This window comes from Felis catus, chromosome X (genome assembly GCF_018350175.1).
Source record: "Felis catus isolate Fca126 chromosome X, F.catus_Fca126_mat1.0, whole genome shotgun sequence".
In the NCBI taxonomy this organism is placed as follows: domain Eukaryota; kingdom Metazoa; phylum Chordata; class Mammalia; order Carnivora; family Felidae; genus Felis; species Felis catus.
The window spans coordinates 55,238,380-55,263,183 of NC_058386.1; the positions used below are offsets into that span (position 1 = coordinate 55,238,380).

Genomic DNA, 24,804 nt, shown 5'->3' on the forward strand with positions numbered 1-24,804 from the left:
GAAACAGACATAGAAAACTTGAATAAACCAATAACCAGAAATTGAATCAATAATGAAAAAGCTGCCAAAAAACTCCATGGCCAGATGGCTTCAGAGGAAAATTCTCCTAAACATTTAAAGAAGAGTTACACTGATTCTTCTCAAATTATCCCAAAGAAAAAGTACAGAAATGGAAGAAAAACTTCCAAATTCTATGAGGCCAGCATTAGGGTGATACTAAAACCAGATAATGACTCCATTAAAAAAGAGAACAACAGGCCAATATCTCTGATGAACATAGATGCAATAATTGTCAATAAAATACTAGCAAATCAAGTCTAACAATATATTTAAAAAACTCATTCACTACCATCAAGTGGGATTTATTCCTAGGTTGCAAGGGTAGGTCTATATTTGCAAATCAATCAATGTGATACATCACGTTAATAAAAGAAAGGATAAGAACCATATGATCCTTTCAATAAATGCAGACAAAGTGTTTTACATAGTACAACATTCATTCATGATAAAAACCCTCAACAAAGTAAGTTCAGATGGGACATACTTCAACATAATTAATGCCATATATGAAAAACCCACATCTAGTATCATCCTCAATGTGGAAAATCTAAGAGCTATTCCTCTACAGTCAAGAACAAGACAGGGATGTCCACTCTCATTACTGTTATTTAACATAATCCTGGAAGTCTCAGCAACAACAAACAGAAATAAATGGCATCCAAATGGGCCAGGAAGAAGTCAAATTCTCAGTATTTGCAGATGACATGATATTCCAGGTAGAAAACCCAAAACATTCTCACAGAAAACTGCTAGAACTGATAAATTCTGTAAAGTCACAGGATACAAAATCAATGTACAGAAACCTACTGTATTTCTGTGTACCAATAATGAAACAGCAGGAAGAGACATTAGAAAACAATCATGTCTGGGGCGCCTGGGTGGCGCAGTCGGTTAAGCGTCCATCTTTGGCCAGGTCACGATCTCGCGATCCGTGAGTTCGAGCCCCGCGTCGGGCTCTGGGCTGATGGCTCAGAGCCTGGAGCCTGTTTCCGATTCTGTGTCTCCCTCTCTCTCTGCCCCTCCCCCATTCATGCTCTGTCTCTCTCTGTCCCAAAAATAAATAAACGTTGAAAAAAAAAAAGAAAAAGAAAACAATCATGTCATATAATCCCAGAAGTAATTACATCACAATAGGAAATGCACAATAATAGAAATTGTGTGAAGTATAGAACTAGTAGAGAAGAGGAAGTGATTACCTGTTTTGGGTAAGATGAGATTTGGCTTCAGTGGACACAGAACATAAATCTAATAGATGAACAAGAATTCAAAAGGTGGACAAATATGGAAGTATGGCCAAACTGCCTGAACTTAGAATGCACATATTTTTTTTTCTGAGATGACAGTTTCCCCAGTAGAGGGAGACCACAATATGCTCTAAAAAAGGAATGAATCAAGTGGGTGATGGGCATTGAGGAGGGCTCCTGTTGGGATGAGCACTGGGTGTTTTATGGAAACCAATTTGACAATAAATTTCAAATTAAAAAAAAAAGGAATGAATCAAAAAATAAATGGGGTGGAAAGAATAATAAAAATTGAACTACCTAACCAGGTAAGAATAGCCTGAAGAATAGCCAGAAGAGTGAAACATTTATTGCTTTGCTTTAATTCTGAGCAACAAAAATGCTTATTGTTAAATTTTTCTATTATTTTTGGGTTTCATGCTTTTAGTCATGATTTATTAGTTCTCTTGTCTGTATTCTATATAATTTTGAGTTATTAAGAATTTTAAGTTAGTAAGTCCATGTTAACAAAGTGAGACTTAATTACAGTTTTGGCTCTCAAAGAAATGGAATTTTTAAACAATCAGGAATTACCTTAACAGCACTAGTTAGGATAAACCTCTGTCATCCTTTAAAGTGAAGTAACCTTCTAATAGGAAATCTGCCTAATAAACCTCCGCCATCCTTTAAAGGGAAGTAACCTTGTCATAACCAACATGCTTTTTTTGCCAATATAACTTCCTTGTTCCCACTTCCTTCTGCCCATGAATGTCTGTTATTTTGTACAGCTCCCCTGAGCTCCTTTCTATCTTCTAGATTGGATGATGTCTGATTTGAATTGACTTTTACTCAAATACACATAAAGTTATTAATATGCCTCAGTTTATCTTTTAACAGTTCTTGTGTCAGAAATGGGATTTGAAGAGGAAACCCACCCCCAAAGACCTCCAGGAACAAGCAACCACACAAAGGTACCCACTGAGTCCCCTGAGCTTGCTGCTTTCTTGCTGCCTCTGGAGGTTGTGGGTAAGTTCTTCTTGGATCCTAGCTCTGCAGCCTTTGCATTGAGGGATTTCAGACTTTGAACATTTATTTTTCTGGACTGAGTCTAATGTAGAAACCAGCCTGGGTCCAGCATCATACTGAGACTGACTTGGAAACCAGACTAGATGGGGTCAGACTGAGGCTGACTTAAGCTGGACTGGGTCCAGTATTAGGCCTCAGATGAATGAAATTGTATTCAAAGGATGAACAAATATGTTAAACTTAGTAAAATATTCTTGAATTTCAATGGCCACAATGGAGAACTTTTAACCTAACTAAGCTTATCCATGTAGGTAGGTGGTGTTCTAGAGAAAAATGGGGTCTAGCCAAGCACACATCATAAACAGTGGAAGGAGAATTATTTTTCCCCCTCTACAGTTTGTGGCCATGATAACACCCACTGGGACACCCCACTCACTCCAGAGCCTACAGATGGGATCCTAGAAAAATGGGCAGAAGCCAGAAAAGGGTAAGAATTCTTACCAAATTCAGCTCTCACAGAACTCTATCTGTAGTGTCTGGTTGAGAAAGAAAGGTAAACATTTACAGTGTCCCTTCATTATTAAATGTAGATTGGTAGTATTAAATATTTGTAAGAATTAAAATTGTGAATTGTGATTCATGACTTTGCTTTCAGATACTTTTGCCATTGGTTGTTGATCTTTAGCATGGACAGCCATTGCCTTCTTCTTTTGTCTTGTTTTGTGACCTGAGATCTTGGTTTGGCAATAGTCAGGTTGGGGATCTCCCAAATTTGGCCAGACAGAAATGTGGGCTGTACTCCATTTATGGCTAACTATGGCTGAAGAGAAATTCAGGTCACATTCCATTTGCATCTAGGGTCCTACCAACTATTACCTACTCTCAGGGGAATTGCCTGTTTCTTTCTTTTGGCTATTTTGAGAGTAGCTCTGGATTGTGGGAGGATAGTATCCTTTGCACCCTCTTTTAAGACACCTCTTATGCCTAAAGGGTTATTCAAGACTTCCAGGAATTTTTGCTATTTGCCCCAGTTGAAGCCTGGCAAGATATTTGAAAGAATTTTTTTAACTCTATGGTCAGAAGGTGGCCAAATTGGAAGTTTATATTCAGAGCCTAATAGAAAGGTTTTTTTTTTTTTTAGGCCTTCTCTCCTAAGCTAAAATGAAAGATGTAAGACCTCCTTTTGTGTCTGTCTTCACAGTTATGAATGTCTGTGTATATATGTTATAGATGTGTGATATTTTTTGACCTCTAGGTGATATTGCCAAAATTAATTTATAAAGAGCTCTATTTAACTGGCTTAAAGACAAACAAGAATTTATATAAATCAAGTATACTATCAGAAGTACAGAAGTAACCCAAATGTTTTTCAAGTTCATATGATCTAGAATATTCAGTAAATAAAGCTCTTAAGTTTGGTTTAATTAAAATAGGAATGTCTTTAATATTATCAGCATTAAATATAATATTTTATTGTACTTAGGTTTACTAAAAGTCAAATAAACTCATGTTATTTCTGTTACAGAATCTATCAGCAAGAAAGATAACTTAATATGATTGTTAGCTATGTAATAACTCACAAAATTTTCCATGACTGATTTAAACATAATTGTTAAGAACAAGTAAATTAAATAGATGTAAGGAAAAAGTTTATAAACAGGTTTCTAGTTATGGAATGAATAAGTCATAGGAATAAAAGGCGCAGCATAGGAAATATAGTCAATGATATTATAAATAGAGTATTATATGGTAAAATATGGTAGCTATAATTGTGAGAATAGCATAATGTATAGATATGAGAAATCACTATGTTATACATCTGAAACTAAGATAACATTGTGTATCAACTATACTCAAAAATAAATAAATAAATAAATAAATAAATAAATAAATAAATAAAATAAGAAATTTAACAATAATTATACCTTATGTATATACCTTATGTATATACCTTATGTCTATTTAAAAACAGTTTCCTAAATCTTTTTGGTAAGATAAAACATTGAAGTTATACTGAGATAAGTTAAGTAATGGATATTCATTGAATATCCAGATCATTTCCAAATAAGATAAAACAGTGAAACTCGGGGCGCCTGGGTGGCGCAGTCGGTTAAGCGTCCGACTTCAGCCAGGTCACGATCTCGCGGTCCTGAGTTCGAGCCCCGCGTCAGGCTCTGGGCTGATGGCTCAGAGCCTGGAGCCTGTTTCCGATTCTGTATCTCCCTCTCTCTCTGCCCCTCCCCCGTTCATGCTCTGTCTCTCTCTGTCCCAAAAATAAATAAACGTTGAAAAAAAAAATTAAAAAAAAAAAAAAACAGTGAAACTCAATTACTAAACATAGGTTTATCTACCTTTGGCTTGCTTCTATAGAGGAGCACATATATGAGTCTATAATTAAACATGTTTTATGCCAGTCTGGAAAATTCACTATGAGGAAGAAGATACTTCTAGAAATCATGAAATGTATTTATAAATTTTCCAGTTTATTACTGTTTACTTCTTGGTTTTTACTAGAAATTAAGAATTCTCAGGATTAAGAATTCTAATTAATATATGTAATTAAAACTACTAGAAATACTAAGGGTTTTAAAAACAAGCTATTAGGGCACCTGGGTGGCTCAGTCACTTAAGCGTCTGACTTTGGCTCAGGTCATGATCTCATGGTTCATGGGTTTGAGCCCCGCATCGAGCTCTTTGCTGACAGCTCAGAGCCTGGAGCCTGCTTCAGATTCTTTGTCTCCCTCTTTCTCTGCTCCTCCCATACTCATGCTTGCTCTCTGTCTCTCTCTCTCAACAATAACCATTAAATAAATAAAAGAAGCTATTATATCAATAGTGTACTTATGTAAAACTAAAGCTAAAAATTTTCCTTCATATGCTAAAAGGACAAAATTTTCTTAGATTATTGGTCTGTTCTTGATAATAACTTATGAAAAGACTTTCTTTACCTTTTAATAAAGTACTTCACATGGAAAGCAAAGATTTTGTTTCTAATCAAAATAATTTACTATACTTCAAATTGTCTTTATCAGGGCTTTAATCAAGAAAACCCAGTCTTCTCAATATTAAGAAAGTTAAGTTTTATTCACAACTATGTAGCCTTCTGGGTTTGCTTTATTCATCTTCTATATCACTTTGGCTAAATATATAAAGTATTATTTCATAATGATCTGTGATCTTTTTTAATAAAATGTCTAAACCTTTGACATCTTCTCAAAATCAAATTCTAAATGGAGTCTTTTTGACCTCAAACTAACTTTGATATTTCTCAAAGGGTCCTTGGAAAATCTCAAAGGATTTGTCTCTCACCTTGTATAAGAGAAATGTTAAACTAATTAGGCTTATTTGGTATGTTAAATTATATGTGGAATATTGTTAAATGATGATAAACCTTCTTAGGGTATATTGTATGGATGCATGTTATTGATATAACTGATCTAGAAATCATTTGAAATTCTTAAAAATCTGATACATCTTGGTATAATGTCATCAGTCCTCATTGTAGTAATTATCATATAATGTTATATGTTACAGAAATAACCAAATTTCCTTGACAATTCTATTATAATGAACTATCATCAGATTGTTAACCATGGGCATTTGTAAGTCTTTTGCCATTTACAGACATTTATTCTGATGCTTTTGCAAAAGCACTTCATCTTGAGAAATATTCATGGAAAGAACTCTGACAATTACTCTAGAATACAGGCTTCTGATAACTTTAACATAATAAAACTGAACTGTGCAAGAATGTCCAAAACAAATGTAAAAGCAGGATACAAGCAGAAGAACAATAACATGAGGATGGATGAACTGATGAGGATGATTATAATCTTTAAAAACTTTTTATTTAAAACATTGCTGATTGTTCCTTAATGTTGTTTTATCCAGATTTAAGGAAAACGTTTTCACTTTTCTCTTAAGCTACCTATGACTTACAGTAGAGTAAGTCATTTTGTAGAGTATCACTTTTTAAGCAGAATTTAAACATTTACTTTTTCTCTCTACCTGATTTCTCCAGAATTTGGAAACTTAATGAATTTTCTTATTTTCAAGGCAATATAGTTATTTAAGTAATTTCAATAAGAATCTGTTCTCCTCCTGGGACTCCTGGGTGGTTCAGTTGGTTAAGCATCCTATTCTTGCTTTTAGCTCAGATCATGGTCTCAGCGTTCATGACTTTGAGGCCTGCATCAGGCTCTGTGCTGACAGCTGACAGTGCAGAGACTGCTTGGGATTCTCTATCCCCCTCTTTCTCTGCCCCTCCCGTGCTCGCTCGCTCTCTCTCTCTCTCTCTCTAAATATAAATAAACTTAGAAACAAGAATCTGTTCTCTTCAGACACAACTGGAAGACATTGGTTATGTTACCAATGCTTTGACTAGAATGTTATATTTAAGAATATGCATAGAACCAAATATGAACAGACAGCTTTAAGAAACTAAGGTTGACTTTATGCAATCAATAAAGCCCTTGGGAAAAACCAGCCTGAGACCTTATTTACAGGATTCTTGCCAGTCTAACAAGGTGAGTAAAGAAGGTCATTTCCTCACAGGCCCAGGGACCTCAGGATCTCCTGGGGATTTCATGAAGAAAGGAATCCATCCAAATCTAAAGGTATTCCAGAAGTCTGATGGTGAGTGTTTGGCTTGGTTTCTCAGCCTGGAGAGGGTTTTAAAAGTCCAATCTAAGATTCTTTGTGAAAAGTTCCAGCATAGCAGATTTAAAAAGAGCCTATACAGTCAATCACTATTTTTGCTGTACTTGGAATGAGACTAAATTTATTTTGCAAACAAATTAGTGTTACTAGGATTATCTTTGATAGAAATGAGGGTGATTGTAGAGAAAAATAATGTTTCTGTAGAAAATTATGACAAAAGTCTGTAAACGTCAACTTATAGCCCTGCTCATTGCCATTGATATTTTGTTATATAATTCTACACTGGACTGGATTCTAAATTCTGCTAGTTTCCTCAATTATCCAGGCTATAAGCTACAATTTTCCAAACATTTATAATTTTCTCTAACTTTTCTAACTTGGAATCATTTAGAATAAAGAGTGCTCTTGAACCTCCTTGAAAGGGACTATACCAGGTCCTCCTCACTACCCAGACAGAAATAAAACTTCAGGAACCTGAACTTTAGGTCCAAAACTCCCAATTAAAAAAAAATCCCCAAACTCTTGGAGCTGCATACCAGCTGCAGATATAAAATTAATACTGACTAGGGAGGTTCCCCCACAGAATCAGATTGCATCCTGAGGTAAACAGCTGTCCCAAGATTGCAGATCGAGATCTTCATCTCCAACAGTAAGCTTTTATTCCTTTTGCTTTTCACTTCTTACTTTTCTTCTCTGTTAATGCACAGGAAGGTAATGCTCCTTAACTCTGGTGACTATACCTGAATCTACTGCTCAAACAATAGCTGCCAAACAAAAATCCCTAGACTCTATGGCCAAAATTGCTTTTAATATCCCTTGATTATCTTTTAGCTGTGCAAAGAGGTGTTTGTGCTATGGCCAATACCAAATGCTGCAACTGGACTGACACTTCTGGGGAAGCTGAGATTCAGCTACAAAAGATTACTGAACAAGTTAGTTGGATTAAGAGATCAACTTCTTCAATGGGGTCTTTCTTTGACTTATCTGATTCTGATGGGTTTGAGTCTTGGGAACCACGGCTCTGATGTACACTCCAGACCTTGGGAATTAACTTGCTTCTAATAATCATAGTAGTTTCCCTGTACACGTGTATTCTCTCAAAAGCTTTAAGTGCATGCTCACATCTGCTAATCACCAGGAAAATTACCTACCTAAGATCAGAATGTTAGAAAAGGAGTGAAGAGAATGACCAACTTAAAGCATGTGAACCTGATGTGACCTGTGAATACCAGATGGATTCAGCAAAAAAACAAAATAAAACAAAACAAAACAAAACTGTGAGCACTCCAATGCAGTAGCTGGGAATAGCACTAATGCCTTAAATTTTGATCACATCCCTCAGTTAGGCTGAGAGTCTATTCAAAAGGGGGGGACTTGTTTAAGAAAATAAGACAACAGGCCAAAAATGAAGTGACTTGTGTTAATCACCACATTCTCAAAACTGAAACTTAATTATTATTTTGGCTTTCCCAGTAATGGAATCTTAAACAAGTCCATCAGGAATCACCTGATTAGCACTAGTTAGGTTATATGCCTGACAGACCCCTGTCATCCCCTAAAGGAAAGTAACCTTGCAATAAGCAACCTACTTTTACCCAATATAACTTCCTGTTGCTGCTCTCATCTGCCTATAAAAGTGTTTGATTTTGTACAGAGCCTTGCAGCTCTTTTCAATCTGCTAGACCGAATGATGCCCAATTCAAATTGATTTTTGCTCAAATTAGCTCTTAAAATTTTTATTATGCCTCAGTTTATATTTTAGCAGTAGGTGTACTGACCATGGAATGTAATATTGTAAGTGCAAGTACAGGCTGATTAATCTGTGAAATCAATTTAGAATGTATACTCACACAACAATGGGACACACTGAGTATTTTTATTCTACAAATTTTGCTGATTTCTAATTTTTAATTTATTTGAAAAACTATGTGGAACTCTGCTAAATGTAACTGACAATTAATTACTTGTACCACTATTAAAGGTACATGAAAATATATGAATATGGAACTATAGTTGGATTTTGCTGTGGCCAGTACTGTGACATAAGCTTTGTGTCTTTTAAGGTTATCATTATAGCATTCATTCATTCCACAAATATTTTCTCTATCAGCCATTGTGCAGGATACTAGATTCCTAGAGATCCAAGCATTTGGTTAAAAAAATACAGATAGAAAAATACTAGAGCATGTACTAGCTACCTGAGAATTCTGTAAATTCAGTTTTCCCAGATGACAGCTAGGTTTGATCCAGAGAAAACTAGTCTCTCACTTCTGATTGACTTGTTACTTGTAACTAAAAGGGTCTCCAATGTGAGCTAATGGGAGAAATTTTATGAAAGTAAATTGACAGTCAAAGTATATCAGAATGGAAGGCAAGGAAAATGTAAAGAATGAGACACACACAAAAAAACAAAGATAAAGCGAGGTAAACAGCAGCCAACACTAATGTCTATCATACAGTAGACATTCAATAAACATTGGATGAACCATTGAAAGAAATGGGGTGAACTGTAATACTGGTCTAAAATGAGAAAGGGGTTCATAAATCAAGATAGGAGGAGGCAGAAGACAAGCAAAAAGAGTGGGAAGAAAATGAGAAGCAGTGGAGTTCAGATAGAGGAAACGAAGTATATACTCCACATCAGAAAAAAGAATACTTTTACATTACCTCAAAGTTAATATATTCTTCTTATGTGCTTCATATAAATAGTACAAAAGACGTTAGTTCAAGAAGCAGTCTGTTTTTTCAAAAGGGAATTCAAAATATTCAAAAGGGAATACTGTGATTTCTCTTTTCCAATTGCCTGTAATGCTTTATGTGCTAGTGATGCCAAAACAAATATATTTGGAGCTTGATGTTAAATAGATGCAATATGCCAACCCTACCACTTTTCATGATATATGAACCAAATTGTATTGCTATGTATGATTTGAGGGAACCATTTCAGGCCTCTTGAAGCCTGTAACAAAATCAGTAGGATACTGAGAATGGCATATTTTTTAGCTTATTATATATTAGGTAAAAGAACATAGTGATACTATACACAGAATATTAAAAAGTTAATAGTTATATTGCACACAGAATTCTAAACAGTTAATCTGAGTTCAATAATTTTTCAGAGACTAAATATTCTGGGCCATGCTATAAACTCTTTTATAAAAAAAAGTGTCCTTTGGCTTACAAAATAGGATGTAAATGGCTAGGAATAAGACAATGTGAATTTTTAAAAGTCAAGAATATAAAGAGATAAACACAAGCAAATATTGAGGCACTAATGATGTAATACGTAATGCAAAAACTCCATACTTGACATTACTAGATGTTGTAGCACTCTAAAATACTAACAGGGTTGGTTTGTCATGGCTACATGGTTATGGAAGGTAAGCTATGCATCAAAGACAAAAAATACATGCTTTATCCAAACTGCAGCTTTCCACACTCAATTTGTTTTCTGACTCTGTGAAAATTTTGCTTACCAGATAGTTCACTATAATTCACAAAAGAAAGAATAGCAAGTTTGCAGACAGACAAAAACAATTAAGTTTAATTTTGGACATGTAAAATACACATATCTTTGGAACATCTACGTACAGAGAGAGTCTGCAACAAACCAGTTCTGATTCCTTCAGCCCTTGGAGCCTTATTACCTCAGGCATGATGAGTTTTGTTCATTTATCAAAGTGTGCTATACAGATACGATCATTCCAATGTGTCATGACATAAATATGTTTGGGAAGCACAGGTCCAGTGAGAAACTGAATAAATGACTTTAGAACTCATGAGATGATGTCTAGACTAGAGATTTTTGGGTGCTTCCAGCACAGAGGTGCTAGCAAACCCACACAGAAGGATTTCAACTCCAGGCCATGATGGAGTAACTGGTACTAGACTTGCTTTTCTACTTTAACAATTAGAACCCTGGACATAATATTAGAAAGAATTGTTTGTAGTCATTTAGCTATGAAGCATAGGAGTATGACTCTCAAAAAAAGGGGAAACAAAGTCCTACCATTACCACAGGTTGCTACCTGAAAGCACTTTCTGAAGGGTAGCACAGCAAATGAGAACTCAAGCTGACATAGAAGTCTTATTAAGTAGAAGAGACAAAGTTTAGAGTTCAGAGAGACTTGGGCAGAAAGAATTTGCATGGCAGTGTACCAGAAAAGAGGGAGCTATATAGAGGAAGAATATTAAAAAAAAAAAAGAAAGAAAAAGAAAAACACCTTATTCTATGGGCCCTATGGATACTATCATTGAATACCAAGCCATGAATGGCCAAGATACAAATCTTCATAGATTTTATCAGGGAATTTAAACTGAACAATTCCAAGAAGCGACACAGAGTTGGGAGATGTTTAACTTACAATCAATAAGAATGAAGAGACAAAAGAAGTCAGGCCTTAGTAGTACACTTAACCTAGTCAGTAAAATATACTTTATATTTGTACTAACAAGCTTAAAAAGAAGCCCCTAATGAACCAAGCTGATCTACAAATAGCTACCTATACAAGAAAATTCAGTAGTCTTTAAAAGAAGTCAACAAAATCAGAACATGCAAAACCCATAATTTTATAATTTAATAAAAATTACTAGATATAGTCATAAGAGGAAAGTACATAGCAATAGAGGTCTACCTGAAGAAGCAAATTAAATGTCAAATAAACAGCCTAAATTTACACCTAAAGGAGCTAGAAAAAGAACAAATGAGACCTCAACTCAGCAGAAGAAGGGAAATAATAAAGAGAAGAAATAAATTATAGAGAAACAACAACAACAACAACAACAACAACAAACAATAGAACAGATCAATGAAATAGATCTTTTTAAAAATTAATGAAATTGATAAACCCCAACCAGACTTATTAAAAACAAAAGACAAAAGACCCAAATAAATAAAATCACAAAAGAGAAAGGAGAAATAACAACCAACACCAAAGAAGAACAAACAATTATATGAGAATACTGTGAAAAACTATATGCTAACAAATTGGACAACCTGGAAGAAATGGATAAATTTCTAGAAACATACAAACTACCAAAACTGAAACAGGAAGAAAGAGAAAACTTGAACAGACCAATAAACACCAAAAAAATAGAATCAGTAATCAAATGTCTCCCAACAAACAAAAGTCCAGGGCCAAATGGCTTCACAGGTGAATTCTCCAAACATGTAAAGAAGAATTAATAACTATTCTTCTCAAACTCTTCCAAAAAACAGAAGTGGAAGGGAAACTTCCAAATTCATTCTTGAGGCCAGCATTACCTTGATACCAAAACAAGATAAAGACTCCACTAAAAAAAGAGAACTACAGGCCAATATCGTGATGAACATGGATGCAAAAATTCTCAATAAAATACCATCAAGCCGAATTCAACAGTATATTAAAACAATCATTCACCATGACCAAGTGCGATTTATTTATACCACATTAATAAAATAAAGAATAAGAAACATATGATCCTTTGAAAAGATGCAGAAAACGCATTTGACAAAGTACAATATTCATTCATGATAAAAACTCTCAAATAAGTAGGATTAGAGGAAACACTACTCAACATAAGAAAGGCCAGCCATGTAGGAAAAACCCACAGCTAATATCATCCTGAATGGGGCAAAACTGAGAGCTTTTCCTCCACAGTCAGGAACAAGAAAAGGATGTCCACTCTCACCACCGTTATTTAACATAGTACTGGAAGTCTCAGCCATACCAGTCAGACAACAAAAAGAAATAAAAGACACAGATTGGCAAGGAAGAAGTCAAACTTTCACTATTCGCAGATCACATGACATTCTATGTAGAAAACCTGAAAGACTGTACCAAAAACTTGCTAGAACTGATACACGAATTCAGTAAAATCACAGGATATAAAATCAACATTCAGAAATCTGTTCCATTTCTATACACCAACAGTGAAGCAGAAGAAAGAGAAATCAAGGAATCAATCTTATTTACAACTGCATCCCAAACCACAAGATACCTAGGAATAAACCCAACCAAAGAGGTAAAAGATCTGTACTCTGAAAATTATAAAATACTGATGACAAAAAGATTACACAGAGAAACATTTTGTGCTCATGGATTGGAATAATAAATATTTTGAAAATGTCTATACTCCCCAAAGCAATCTACACATTTAATGCAATCCCTATCAAAATACCACTAGCACTTCTCACAAAGCTAGAACAAACAATCCTAAAACTTCTATGGAACCACAAAGACCTGGAATAGCCATAGCGACCTTGAAAAAGAAAACCAAAGCTAGAGGCATCAGAATTCTGGACTTCAAGTTATATTGCAAAGCTGTTGTGATCAAGACAGTATGGTACTGGCACAAAAAAATAGACACATCAATCAACAGAACAGAATAGAAACCCCAGAAATAAATCCACAACTATAAGGTAAATTAATCTTTGACAAAGCAGGAAAGACTATCCAATGGAAAAAGGACAATCTCTTCACAAAAACTCTTTACAATCTCTTTACAAAAACTGGCAATCTACATTCAAAAGAATAAGACTAGACCACTTTCTTACACCATACATAAAAATAAGTTCAAAATGGATGAAAGGCCTAAAAAAAAAAAACAAAACATAAAAATCCTAGAGAACACACCTAGAGAACCACTTTGACATCAGCTGTAGCAACTTCTTACTAGAATGTCTCTTGAAGCAAGGGAAACAAACGCAAAAATAAACTACAGGGACTTCATGAAAATGAAAAGCTTCTGCACCATGAAGGAAATAATCAAGCAAACTAATAGGTAACCTAGGGAATCAGAGAAAATATTTGCAAATGACATATTGGATAAAGGGTAAAGAACTTATAAAACTCAACACCCAAAAAACAAATAATCCAGTTAAAAGTGGGCAGAAGATAGGAACATTTTTCGTATTTCTTTAATTTTAAAACGTTTATTTATTTTTGAGAGAGAAAGAATGCAAGAGGGGAAGGGGCAGAGAAAGAGGGAGATGCAAAATCTGAAGCAGTCTCCAGGCTCTCAGCTGTTAGCAACAGAGGCTAACGTGGGGCTCGAACCCATGAACCAGGAGATCATGACTTGAGCAAAGTCAGTCGCTCAACTGACTGAGCCACCCAGGCACCCAGAAGAGACATTTTTCTAAAGAAGACATCCAGATAGCTAACAGAAACTTGAAAATATGTTCAACGTCACTCATCATCAGGGAAATACAAATCAAAACTACAATGAGATATCATATCACATTAGTCAGAATGGCTGAAATTAACAACACAAGAAACAACAAGTGTTGGCAAGGATGTGGAGAAAGGGAAACTGTCTTGCTCAGTTGGTGGTGATGCAAACTGGTGCAGCCACCATGGAAAACAGTATGGAGGTTCCTCAAAGAGGTACAGGTAGAAATATACTATGATCCAGCAATTGCACTATTAGGTGCTTATCCAAAAAATATGAAAATTCTAACACAAAGGGATACATGCACCCTGATGCTTATACCACCATTATGAACAAGGGCCAAATTATGGAAACAGCCCAAATGTCCACTGACTGATGAATGGATAAAGAAAAGGTGACACGCACGCACGCGCGTGCGCGCACACACATACACACACACACACACACACACACACACAGGAACATTACTCAGCCTTAAAAAGGAATGAAAACTTGCCATTTGCAACTATGTGGATGGAGCTAGGGAGTATTATGCTAAGCAAAGTAAGTCAGTCAGAGAAAGACAAATACCATATGTTGTCACTCATATGTACAATTTAAGAAACCAAACAAAAGAGCATAGAGGGAAAACCAGAGAGGCAAACCAAGAAACAGATTCTTAACTATAGAAAACAAAGTAATAGTTTTTAGAAGGGAGGTGCGTGGGGGGATGGGTGAAATAGGTGATGGGATTAATGAGTACACTTGTGATTAATGAGTATACTTGTGTATGGAAGTGTTGAATCATTATATTATGCATGTGAAACTAATATTACACTGTATGTTAACTGGAATTTTGAAAGTTAAAAAAATTACTAGACATATAAAAATGAAAAAAAAAATGTGACAGATAACCAGGTTAATATTTATTCATTAGGAAAACATGTAGAAGAAGTAAAGGGGGACAGAGATGGAATGCTTGAAAATACCCAGACAGAGGAGGAGGGAAGATGGCGGCGTAGGAGGACGCTGGGCTCACCTCGCGTCCTGCTGATGACTTAGATTCCACCTACACCTGCCTAAATTACCCAGAAAACCGCCAGAGGATTAGCAGAACAGAGTCGCTGGAGCCAAGCGCAGATGAGAGGCCCACGAAAGAGGGTAGGAAGGGCGGCTAGGCGGTGCGCGCTCCACGGACTGGCGAGAGGGAGCTGGGGTGGAGGGGCGGCTCGCCGGCCAAGCAGAGCCCCCGAGTCTGGCTTGCAAAAGCAGAGGGGCCTGACGGACTGTGTACCCACAGCAAGCGCGACTTAGCATCTGGGAGGTCATAAGTTAACAGCTCTGCTCGGAAAGCAGGAAGGCTGGAGGACAAAGGGAGGGAGAGTTGCTGAGCCCCCAACGACAGACATCAGTTTGGTGGGGAACAAAGGCGCTCACCAGCGCCATCTCCCCCCCCCCCCATCCCCCAGCCAAAATCCCAAAGAGAACCAGTTCCTGCCAGGGAACTTGCTCACTCCACGCAAACACCCAACTCTGCGCTTCTGGGGAGCCAAAACTCTGGCAGCGGATCTGACTCCCTCCTGCTGCCACAGGGCCCCTCCGGAAGTGGATCACCTAAGGAGAAGTGAGCTAAGCCTGCCCCTCCTGCCCCCGTGCAGCTTGCCTACCCACCCCAGCAAATACGCCATATCCCCAGCATCACAAGCCTGGCAGTGTGCAAGTAGCCCAGACAGGCCACGCCACCCCACAGTGAATCCCGCCCCTAGGAGAGGGGAAGAGAAGGCACACACCAGTCTGAATGTGGCCCCAGCGGTGGGCTGGGAGCAGACATTAGGTCTGACTGCGGCTCCGCCCACGAACTCCAGTTATACACCACAGCACAGGAGAAGTGCCCTGCAGGTCCTCACCATGCCAGGGACTATCCAAAATGACCAAACGGAAGAATGCCCCTCAGAAGAATCTCCAGGAAATAACAACAGCTAATGAGCTGATCAAAAAGGATTTAATTATATACCAGAAAGTGAATTTAGAATAATAGTCATAAAATTAATCGCTGGGCTTCAAAAGAGTATATAGGACAGCAGAGAATCTCTTGCTACAGAGATCAAGGGACTAAGGAGCAGTCACGAGGAGCTGAAAAACACTTTAAACGAAATGCATAACAAAATGGAAACCACCACAGCTCGGCTTGAAGAGGCAGAGGAGAGAATAGGTGAACTAGAAGATAAAGTTATGGACAAAGAGGAAGCTGAGAAAAAGAGAGATAAAAAAATCCAGGAGTATGAGGGGAAAATTAGAGAACTAAGTGATACACTAAAAAGAAATAATATATGCATAATTGGTATCCCAGAGGAGGAAGAGAGAGGGAAAGGTGCTGAAGGGGTACTTGAAGAAATAATAGCTGAGAACTTCCCTGAACTAGGGAAGGAAAAAGGCATTGAAATCCAAGAGGCACAGAGAACTCCCTTCAGACGTAACTTGAATCGATCTTCTGCACGACATATCACAGTGAAACTGGCAAAATACAAGGATAAAGAGAAAATTCTGAAAGCAGCAAGGGGTAAACATGCCCTCACATATAAAGGGAGACCTATAAGACTCGTGACTGATCTCTCTTTTGAAACTTGGCAGGCCAGAAAGAATTGGCACGAGATTTTCAGGGTGCTAGACAGAAAAAATATGCAGCCAAGAATCCTTTATCCAGCAAGTCTGTCATTTAGAATAGAAGGAGAGATAAAGGTCTTCACAAACAGACAAAAACTGAAGGAATTTGTCACCACAAAACCAGCCCTACAAGAGATCCTAAGGGGGACCCTGTGAGAGAAAGTCCCAGAGACATCACTACAAGCATGAAACATACAGACATCACAATGACTCTCAACCCGTATCTTTCTATAATAACACTGAATGTAAATGGATTAAATGCGCCAACCAAAAGACATAGGGTATCAGAATGGATAAAAAAACAAGACCCATCTATTTGCTGTCTACAAGAGACTCATTTTAGACCTGAGGACACCTTTAGATTGAGAGTGAGGGGATGGAGAACTATTTATCATGCTACTGGAAGCCAAAAGAAAGCTGGAGTAGCCATACTTATATCAGACAAACTAGACTTTAAATTAAAGACTGTAACAAGAGATGAAGAAGGACATTATATAATAGTTACAGGGTCTATCCATCAGGAAGAGCTAACAATTATAAATGTCTATGCGCCGAATACCGGAGCCCCCAAATATATAAAACAATTACTCATAAACATAAGCAACCTTATTGATAAGAATGTGGTAATTGCAGGGGACTTTAACACCCCACTTACAGAAATGGATAGATCATCTAGACACACGGTCAATAAAGAAGGGTCCTGAATGAGACATTGGATCAGATGGACTTGACAGATATATTTAGAACGCTGCATCCCAAAGCAACAGAATATACTTTCTTCTCGAGTGCACATGGAACATTCTCCAAGATAGATCATATACTGGGTCACAAAACAGCTCTTCATAAGTTTACAAGAATTGAAATTATACCATAAATATTTTCAGACCACAATGCTATGAAGCTTGAAATCAACCACAGAAAAAAGTCTGGAAAACCTCCAAAAGCATGGAGGTTAAAGAACACCCTACTGACGAATGAGTGGGTCAACCAGGCAATTAGAGAAGAAATTAAAAAATATATGGAAACAAACGAAAATGAAAATACAACAATCCAAATGCTTTGGGACACAGCGAAGGCAGTCCTGAGAGGAAAATACATTGCAATCCAGGCCTATCTCAAGAAACAAGAAAAATCCCAAATACAAAATCTAACAGCACACCTAAAGGAACTAGAAGCAGAACAGCAAAGGCAGCCTAAACCCAGCAGAAGAAGAGAAATAATAAAGATCAGAGCAGAAATAAACAATATAGAATCTAAAAAAACTGAAGAGCAAATCAACGAAACCAAGAGTTGGTTTTTTGAAAAAATAAACAAAACTGACAAACCTCTAGCCAGGCTTCTCAAAAAGAAAAGGGAGATGACCCAAATAGATAAAATCATGAATGAAAATGGAATTATTACAACCAATCCCTCAGAGATACAAGTAATGGTCATGGAATACTATGAAAAATTATATGCCAACAAACTGGACAACCTGGAAGAAATGGACAAATTCCTAAACACCCACACTCTTCTCAAACTCAATCAGGAGGAATTAGAAATTTGAACAGACTCATAACCAGTGAAGAAATTCAATCGGTTATCAAAAATCTCCCAACAAATAAGAGTCCAGGACCAGATGGCTTCCCAGGGGAGTTCTACCAGACGTTTAAAGCAGAGATAATACCTATCCTTCTCAAGCTATTCCAAGAAATAGAAAGGGAAGGAAAACTTCCAGACTCATTCTATGAAGCCAGTATTCCTTTGATTCCTAAACCAGACAGAGACCCAGTAAAAAAAGAGAACTACAGGCCAATATCCCTGATGAATATGGATGCAAAAATTCTCAATCAGATACTAGCAAATCGAATTCAATGGCATATAAAATGAATTATTCACCATGATCAAGTGGGATTCATTCCTGGGAGGCAGGGCTGGTTCAACATTCGCAAATCAATCAACGTGATACATCACATTAACAAAAAAAAGAGAAGAACCATATGATCCTGTCAGTCGATGCAGAAAAGGCCTTTGACAAAATCCAGCACCCTTTCTTTTTTTTTTTAATTTTTTTTCAACGTTTTTTAATTATTTTTGGGACAGAGAGAGACAGAGCATGAACGGGGGAGGGGCAGAGAGAGAGGGAGACACAGAATCGGAAACAGGCTCCAGGCTCTGAGCCATCAGCCCAGAGCCTGACGCGGGGCTCGAACTCACGGACCGCGAGATCGTGACCTGGCTGAAATCGGACGCTTAACCAACTGCGCCACCCAGGCGCCCCGGCAGCACCCTTTCTTAAAAAACTCCTTGAGAAAGTCGGGATAGAAGGAACATACTTAAAGATCATAAAAGCCATTTATGAAAAGCCCACAGCTAACATCATCCTCAATGGGGAAAAACTGAGAGCTTTTTCCCTGAGATCAGGAACACGACAGGGATGCCCACTCTCACCGCTGTTGTTTAACATAGTGCTGGAAGTTCTAGCATCAGCAATCAGACAACAAAAGGAAATCAAAGGCATCAAAATTGGCAAAGATGAAGTCAAGCTTTCGCTTTTTGCAGATGACATGATATTATACATGGAAAATACGATAGACTCCACCAAAATCTGCTAGAACTGATACGGGAATTCAGCAAAGTTGTAGGATACAAAATCAATGTACAGAAATCAGTTGCATTCTTATACACTAACAATGAAGCAACAGAAAGACAAATAAAGAAACTGATCCCATTCACAGTTGCACCAAGAAGCATAAAATACCTAGGAATAAATCTAACCAAAGATGTAAAGGATCTGTATGCTGAAAACTATAGAAAGCTTATGAAGGAAATTGAAGAAGATTTAAAGAAATGGAAAGACATTCCCTGCTCATGGATTGGAAAAATAAATATTGTCAAAATGTCAATACTACCCAAAGCTATCTACACATTCAATGCAATCCCAATCAAAATTGCACCAGCATTCTTCTCGAAACTAGAACAAGCAATCCTAAAATTCATATGGAACCACAAAAGGCCCCGAATAGCCAAAGCAATTTTGAAGAAGAAGACCAAAGCAGGAGGCATCACAATCCCAGACTTTAGCCTCTACTACAAAGCTGTCATCATCAAGACAGCATGGGATTGGCACAAAAACAGACACATAGACCAATGGAATAGAATAGAAACCCCAGAACTAGACCCACAAACGTATGGCCAACTCATCTTTGACAAAGCAGGAAAGAACATCCAATGGAAAAAAGACAGCCTCTTTAACAAATGGTGCTGGGAGAACTGGACAGCAACATGCAGAAGGTTGAAACTAGACCACTTTCTCACACCATTCACAAAAATAAACTCAAAATGGATAAAGGACCTGAATGCGAGACAGGAAACCATCAAAACCTTAGAGGAGAAAGCAGGAAAAGACCTCTCTGACCTCAGCCGTAGCAATCTCTTACTCGACACATCCCCAAAGGCAAGGGAGTTAAAAGCAAAAGTGAATTACTGGGACCTTATGAAGATAAAAAGCTTCTGCACAGCAAAGGAAACAACCCACAAAACTAAAAGGCAACCAACGGAATGGGAAAAGATATTCGCAAATGACATATCGGACAAAGGGCTAGTATCCAAAATCTATAAAGAGCTCACCAAACTCCACACCCGAAAAACAAATAACCCAGTGAAGAAATGGGCAGAAAACATGAATAGACACTTCTCTAAAGAAGACATCCGGATGGCCAACAGGCACATGAAAAGATGTTCAGCGTCGCTCCTTATCAGGGAAATACAAATCAAAACCACACTCAGGTATCACCTCACGCCAGTCAGAGTGGCCAAAATGAACAAATCAGGAGACTAGAGATGCTGGAGAGGATGTGGAGAAACGGGAACCCTCTTGCACTGTTGGTGGGAATGCAAATTGGTGCAGCCGCTCTGGAAAGCAGTGTGGAGGTTCCTCAGAAAATTAAAAATAGACCTACCCTATGACCCAGCAATAGCACTGCTAGGAATTTATCCAAGGGATACAGGAGTACTGATGCATAGGGCCACTTGTACCCCAATGTTCATAGCAGCACTCTCAACAATAGCCAAATTATGGAAAGAGCCTAAATGTCCATCAACTGATGAATGGATAAAGAAATTGTGGTTTATATACACAATGGAATACTACGTGGCAATGAGAAAAAATGAAATATGGCCTTTTGTAGCAACGTGGATGGAACTGGAGAGTGTGATGCTAAGTGAAATAAGCCATACAGAGAAAGACAGATACCATATGGTTTCACTCTTATGTGGATCCTGAGAAACTTAACAGGAACCCATGGGGGAGGGGAAGGAAAAAAAAAAAGAGGTTAGAGTGGGAGAGAGCCAAAGCCTAAGAGACTGTTAAAAACTGAGAACAAACTGAGGGTCGATGGGGGGTGGGAGGGAGGAGAGGGTGGGTGATGGGTATTGAGGAGGGCACCTTTTGGGATGAGCACTGGGTGTTGTATGGAAACCAATTTGACAATAAATTCCATATATAAAATAAAAAAAATAAAAATAAAATAAAATAAATACTCCTAAAAAAAATAAAAGAGTAAGATTGTGCTTCCTCAAAAAAAAAAAAAAAAAGAAAAAGAAAAAAGAAAATACCCATACAAGATTAAGATGGGAAGAATAAAAAGGAGCTGACAAGAGTCACTTCAAAGGTTTCATAAATTTTAGAAAAATCAAAAGATGTTGAGTCACAGAAGTCACATAGGGAGAAAGCTACAAAAAGGACAGAGTGGTCAACAAGGAGATCAAGCAAGATAGAAACTGAAAATTGTCCCCTAGATTTCACAGATGATACCTTCTAAGCCTGGTGAAAATATTTTCAGTGGAGAGGCTGGGGTAGAAGCCAGATTGCGAAGGCTTTGATGAGTGAGTGTGATGTGGAGAAGAGATGCTAGTTGTTTCTTCAAGGCAAGATTGTCTCTGACACAGGATTGGCAAATATGTGTACATTTCTCCTTTGAAAATATTTTTAAAACATTCTACAACCATTGCTAAAGCAATGTCTCATTTCTTTTATAGTCACATTTCTTTCAATACACAATTTCCAATGAGAATAATGAAATTAATTTGTTACCAAAAAAGGCATTCAGCAGCTTCTGAACCTGGATATTGCTGCCCACAGTACGGTACAGTCCTTCTGTCTTGATCCCTAGGGAAAAGAAAATCAGGTCAGTTTTGTTTATACAGCTAGAGCTTTCATTTCCCTCTAGGTAGAAAAAGTAGGTACTTTCACCCTAGCATCAGTTCAAACAAGAAACGGTCTCCCTACTCTCTCCTAGCTTTCTAGCCCTCCCCTGCAATAGGGGGCCAGTTTTGAAGCAGCTCTCCAAATTATTCTCTCCATACTTTCATTTGGATTATACGGAGGTTTCCTTAGTGTGAACAGAAGAGAATATACACTCTAGTAACTAGAAAAATATGCTTAGTTTGATAGCAGCAGATGGCTGAGAATAGTGCTGCCATCTTGGAAAGGAGCTAGAGTTTAACTGAAAAAGGAGGAAATATCAATCATCAAGCTGCCCATGAGCAGCAATATAAAGGAAGAAAGGCCTGAACTATGGCAAATGTGAAACAAAAGGCTATTTTGTGTATGGGGAAAGATTAAAGCAACATTTCAAGGAAAAAAAGAGGCTTGGCTCATATACTACATGCCCACATTCTAAATATTCTCAGAGAGAATCTAGAGAGTATCATGAACATGGAAAAACACTCATTCCCCATTTGTCTGAGTTAAGCTTTGCACCCCATCAATTTTTAAAAATTTATTTATTGAAATTCAAGTTAGTTAACATAGAGTATAGTGTTGGTTTCAGGAATAGAACCTAGCGATTCACCACTTAACATATAACACTCAGTGCTCATCCCAACAAATGCCCTCCTTAATGCCCATCACCCATTTAGCCAGAAATTTTTAAATCAATATGTATTATGGCAGAAATTGAACTCTTATTTATTTGTGATGGAACCATCATAACACTACTTGAGGAGTGCCCATTAGTAGTTCAGAATACTTTAAAAGCCATTTGAAGCTCTTTGCCTTGTTTTCGAAATACAAGAAGCTGTACATACTTAATAGATATAACTTGGAGAGTTTGGAGATAAATGAAACCATCACCATAATCTATGCATAAACATGTCTATCACCTCTAAAAGTTTTCTGCTGTCCTCTTTTTTCTTTAGTATTTTTTCCAATAAGAACTCAATACAAAATCTACCATCTTAGCACATTTAAGTCTGCAATACAGTATTATTTTTTTTAATGTTTATTTATTTTTGAGACAGAGAAAGACAGAGCATGAATGGGGGAGGGTCAGAGAGAGAGGGAGACAAAGAATCTGAAGCAGGCTCCAGGCTCTGAGCTGTCAGTACAGAGCCCCATGCGGGGCTCGAACTCACGGACCGTGAAATCATGACCTGAGCCGAAGTCAGACGCTTAACCAACTGAGCCACCCAGGCGCCCCTGCAATACAGTATTATTAACTATAGCTTTATGCTGTACAGCAGATCTCTTGTATAACTTAGAACTGTGTACCATTTGATTAATTAAGCTATTTCTCTTTAAAAGGAGGAAACCACAAATTATTCCAATATGCTTGGATACCACTGGTTTGGAACTTGCTGGAATTTTACAAATTTGTGTCTAGTGTCCAAGGTATATAGTCTTCATTCCTAAAATGAGTCCTGAACAATAAATGACATCATTGCTACCTTCAAGAAATTGACCCAGGATAAATTCAGAGTGACCAGATTCAAACACTGCCAATACTCCGGTTCAAATCTTACCTTTTGTCTCAATGACATTGATGCACTTTCTAACAAACTTGAACCCTATGTCATTCAGCTCCACTGTTTCAAATAAAGGAAAACAAAGTTAGATCCACTATAACAAGCTTTACCTACCAAGTATTTATTGATCATGTTAGGAGACTGCAGTGAGAGAATAAGGAGTATGGTTTTTCATCTCCAATACTCTTAAATGGAAAGGTCTTTGTATTCAGGGGGAACTTAGAGTTTTTACTCTTATTACACAAAATGCTTTAATTATCCCTTTGCATTACTCTTATTACACAAAATGCTTTAATTATCCCTTTGCATTATGTTTGTTTTAGGTAGTAGCAACATCAAACGTGAAATGGTAGGCTAGAAATGCACATAATTTCTATCATGTGTTTAGAACAAGAAAGAGATAATGTTCTTCTCTATATTAATATTACTGCCCACAACATAAGCCAAGATAAAGTGACTTCCTTATTTCAATAAGTAGACATATTTAAAAAAAATAGGTCTGAATTCTACTCCACACAGTTGCATCCATACACACACTTGAATCAATATTACATATCACAGATGATAGCAAAACTGGCAGTTTGTAATGTCAATAGATTGTAAATTTGACTCACTTTCTTCCTGTTTTGTTATGGGGCTGTGGTATATCTACAAAAGAAGAGAAAGAAAGAGCCATGTCTATTGTGAATCACTATAGGTAAGTACAGCAAATAATACTAACTCTCTTTCCCCAGAAAGTCCATCAAAACCGTTAGTGACTCTAAGGCTTTAATGGAAAAGTGGGCTAAACAGAATCATCTTTGAATAGGTCCCTAGAAAACAACTGATTTAACAAATCTGAAGACTAAACTAGATTCCAAGTAGCTCACTGTAGCTGGAGTTGTTGCCTACCTATTTTAGAGATTTACTTATGTAAAACTTGGAGAATTTTTCTGATAGAGCAAGAGAAACAGTCTTCTTATGGGACCTGGGTAGTGGGCATCGATGGTAAAATTTAAATGTGCCCAATACCAACCTCCTACCCCAAAGGCTACTTAATGGGTATTTCTCTGTAGAAAAGCAAGTGTCTGTCTGAAAGAGATCCACACACTGACCAAGATTTCTTTGAGTTATCGTGAAATACACATCATGATAGCTATGTGAGAGGCCAAACAGGAGATCCTTGACTCTTGAAGTCTAGCCTGGCTCTACCTCTAATTCATTATAAAATCTTGGGCATGTCCTTTTCATTCTCTATTCTTCAAACTTCATATCTCTA

The 24,804-nt window shown here is 37.3% G+C and overlaps 1 protein-coding gene across 6 annotated transcripts in view; it reads right to left on the reverse strand.

Moving 5' to 3' along the window:
• Positions 1-24,804, reverse strand: part of OPHN1 (oligophrenin 1) — a 594,929-nt gene that overhangs the window by 215,254 nt on the left and 354,871 nt on the right. For all 6 annotated transcript variants that reach the window (XM_023249184.2, XM_045051063.1, XM_023249185.2 and 3 more), the window contains 3 exons: positions 24,161-24,194; positions 23,544-23,606; positions 21,835-21,909 (listed from right to left, as the gene is read on the reverse strand). In XM_023249184.2, the coding sequence (XP_023104952.1) occupies positions 21,835-21,909; positions 23,544-23,606; positions 24,161-24,194 (172 nt within the window). The remainder of the gene's footprint in view (positions 1-21,834; positions 21,910-23,543; positions 23,607-24,160; positions 24,195-24,804) is intronic.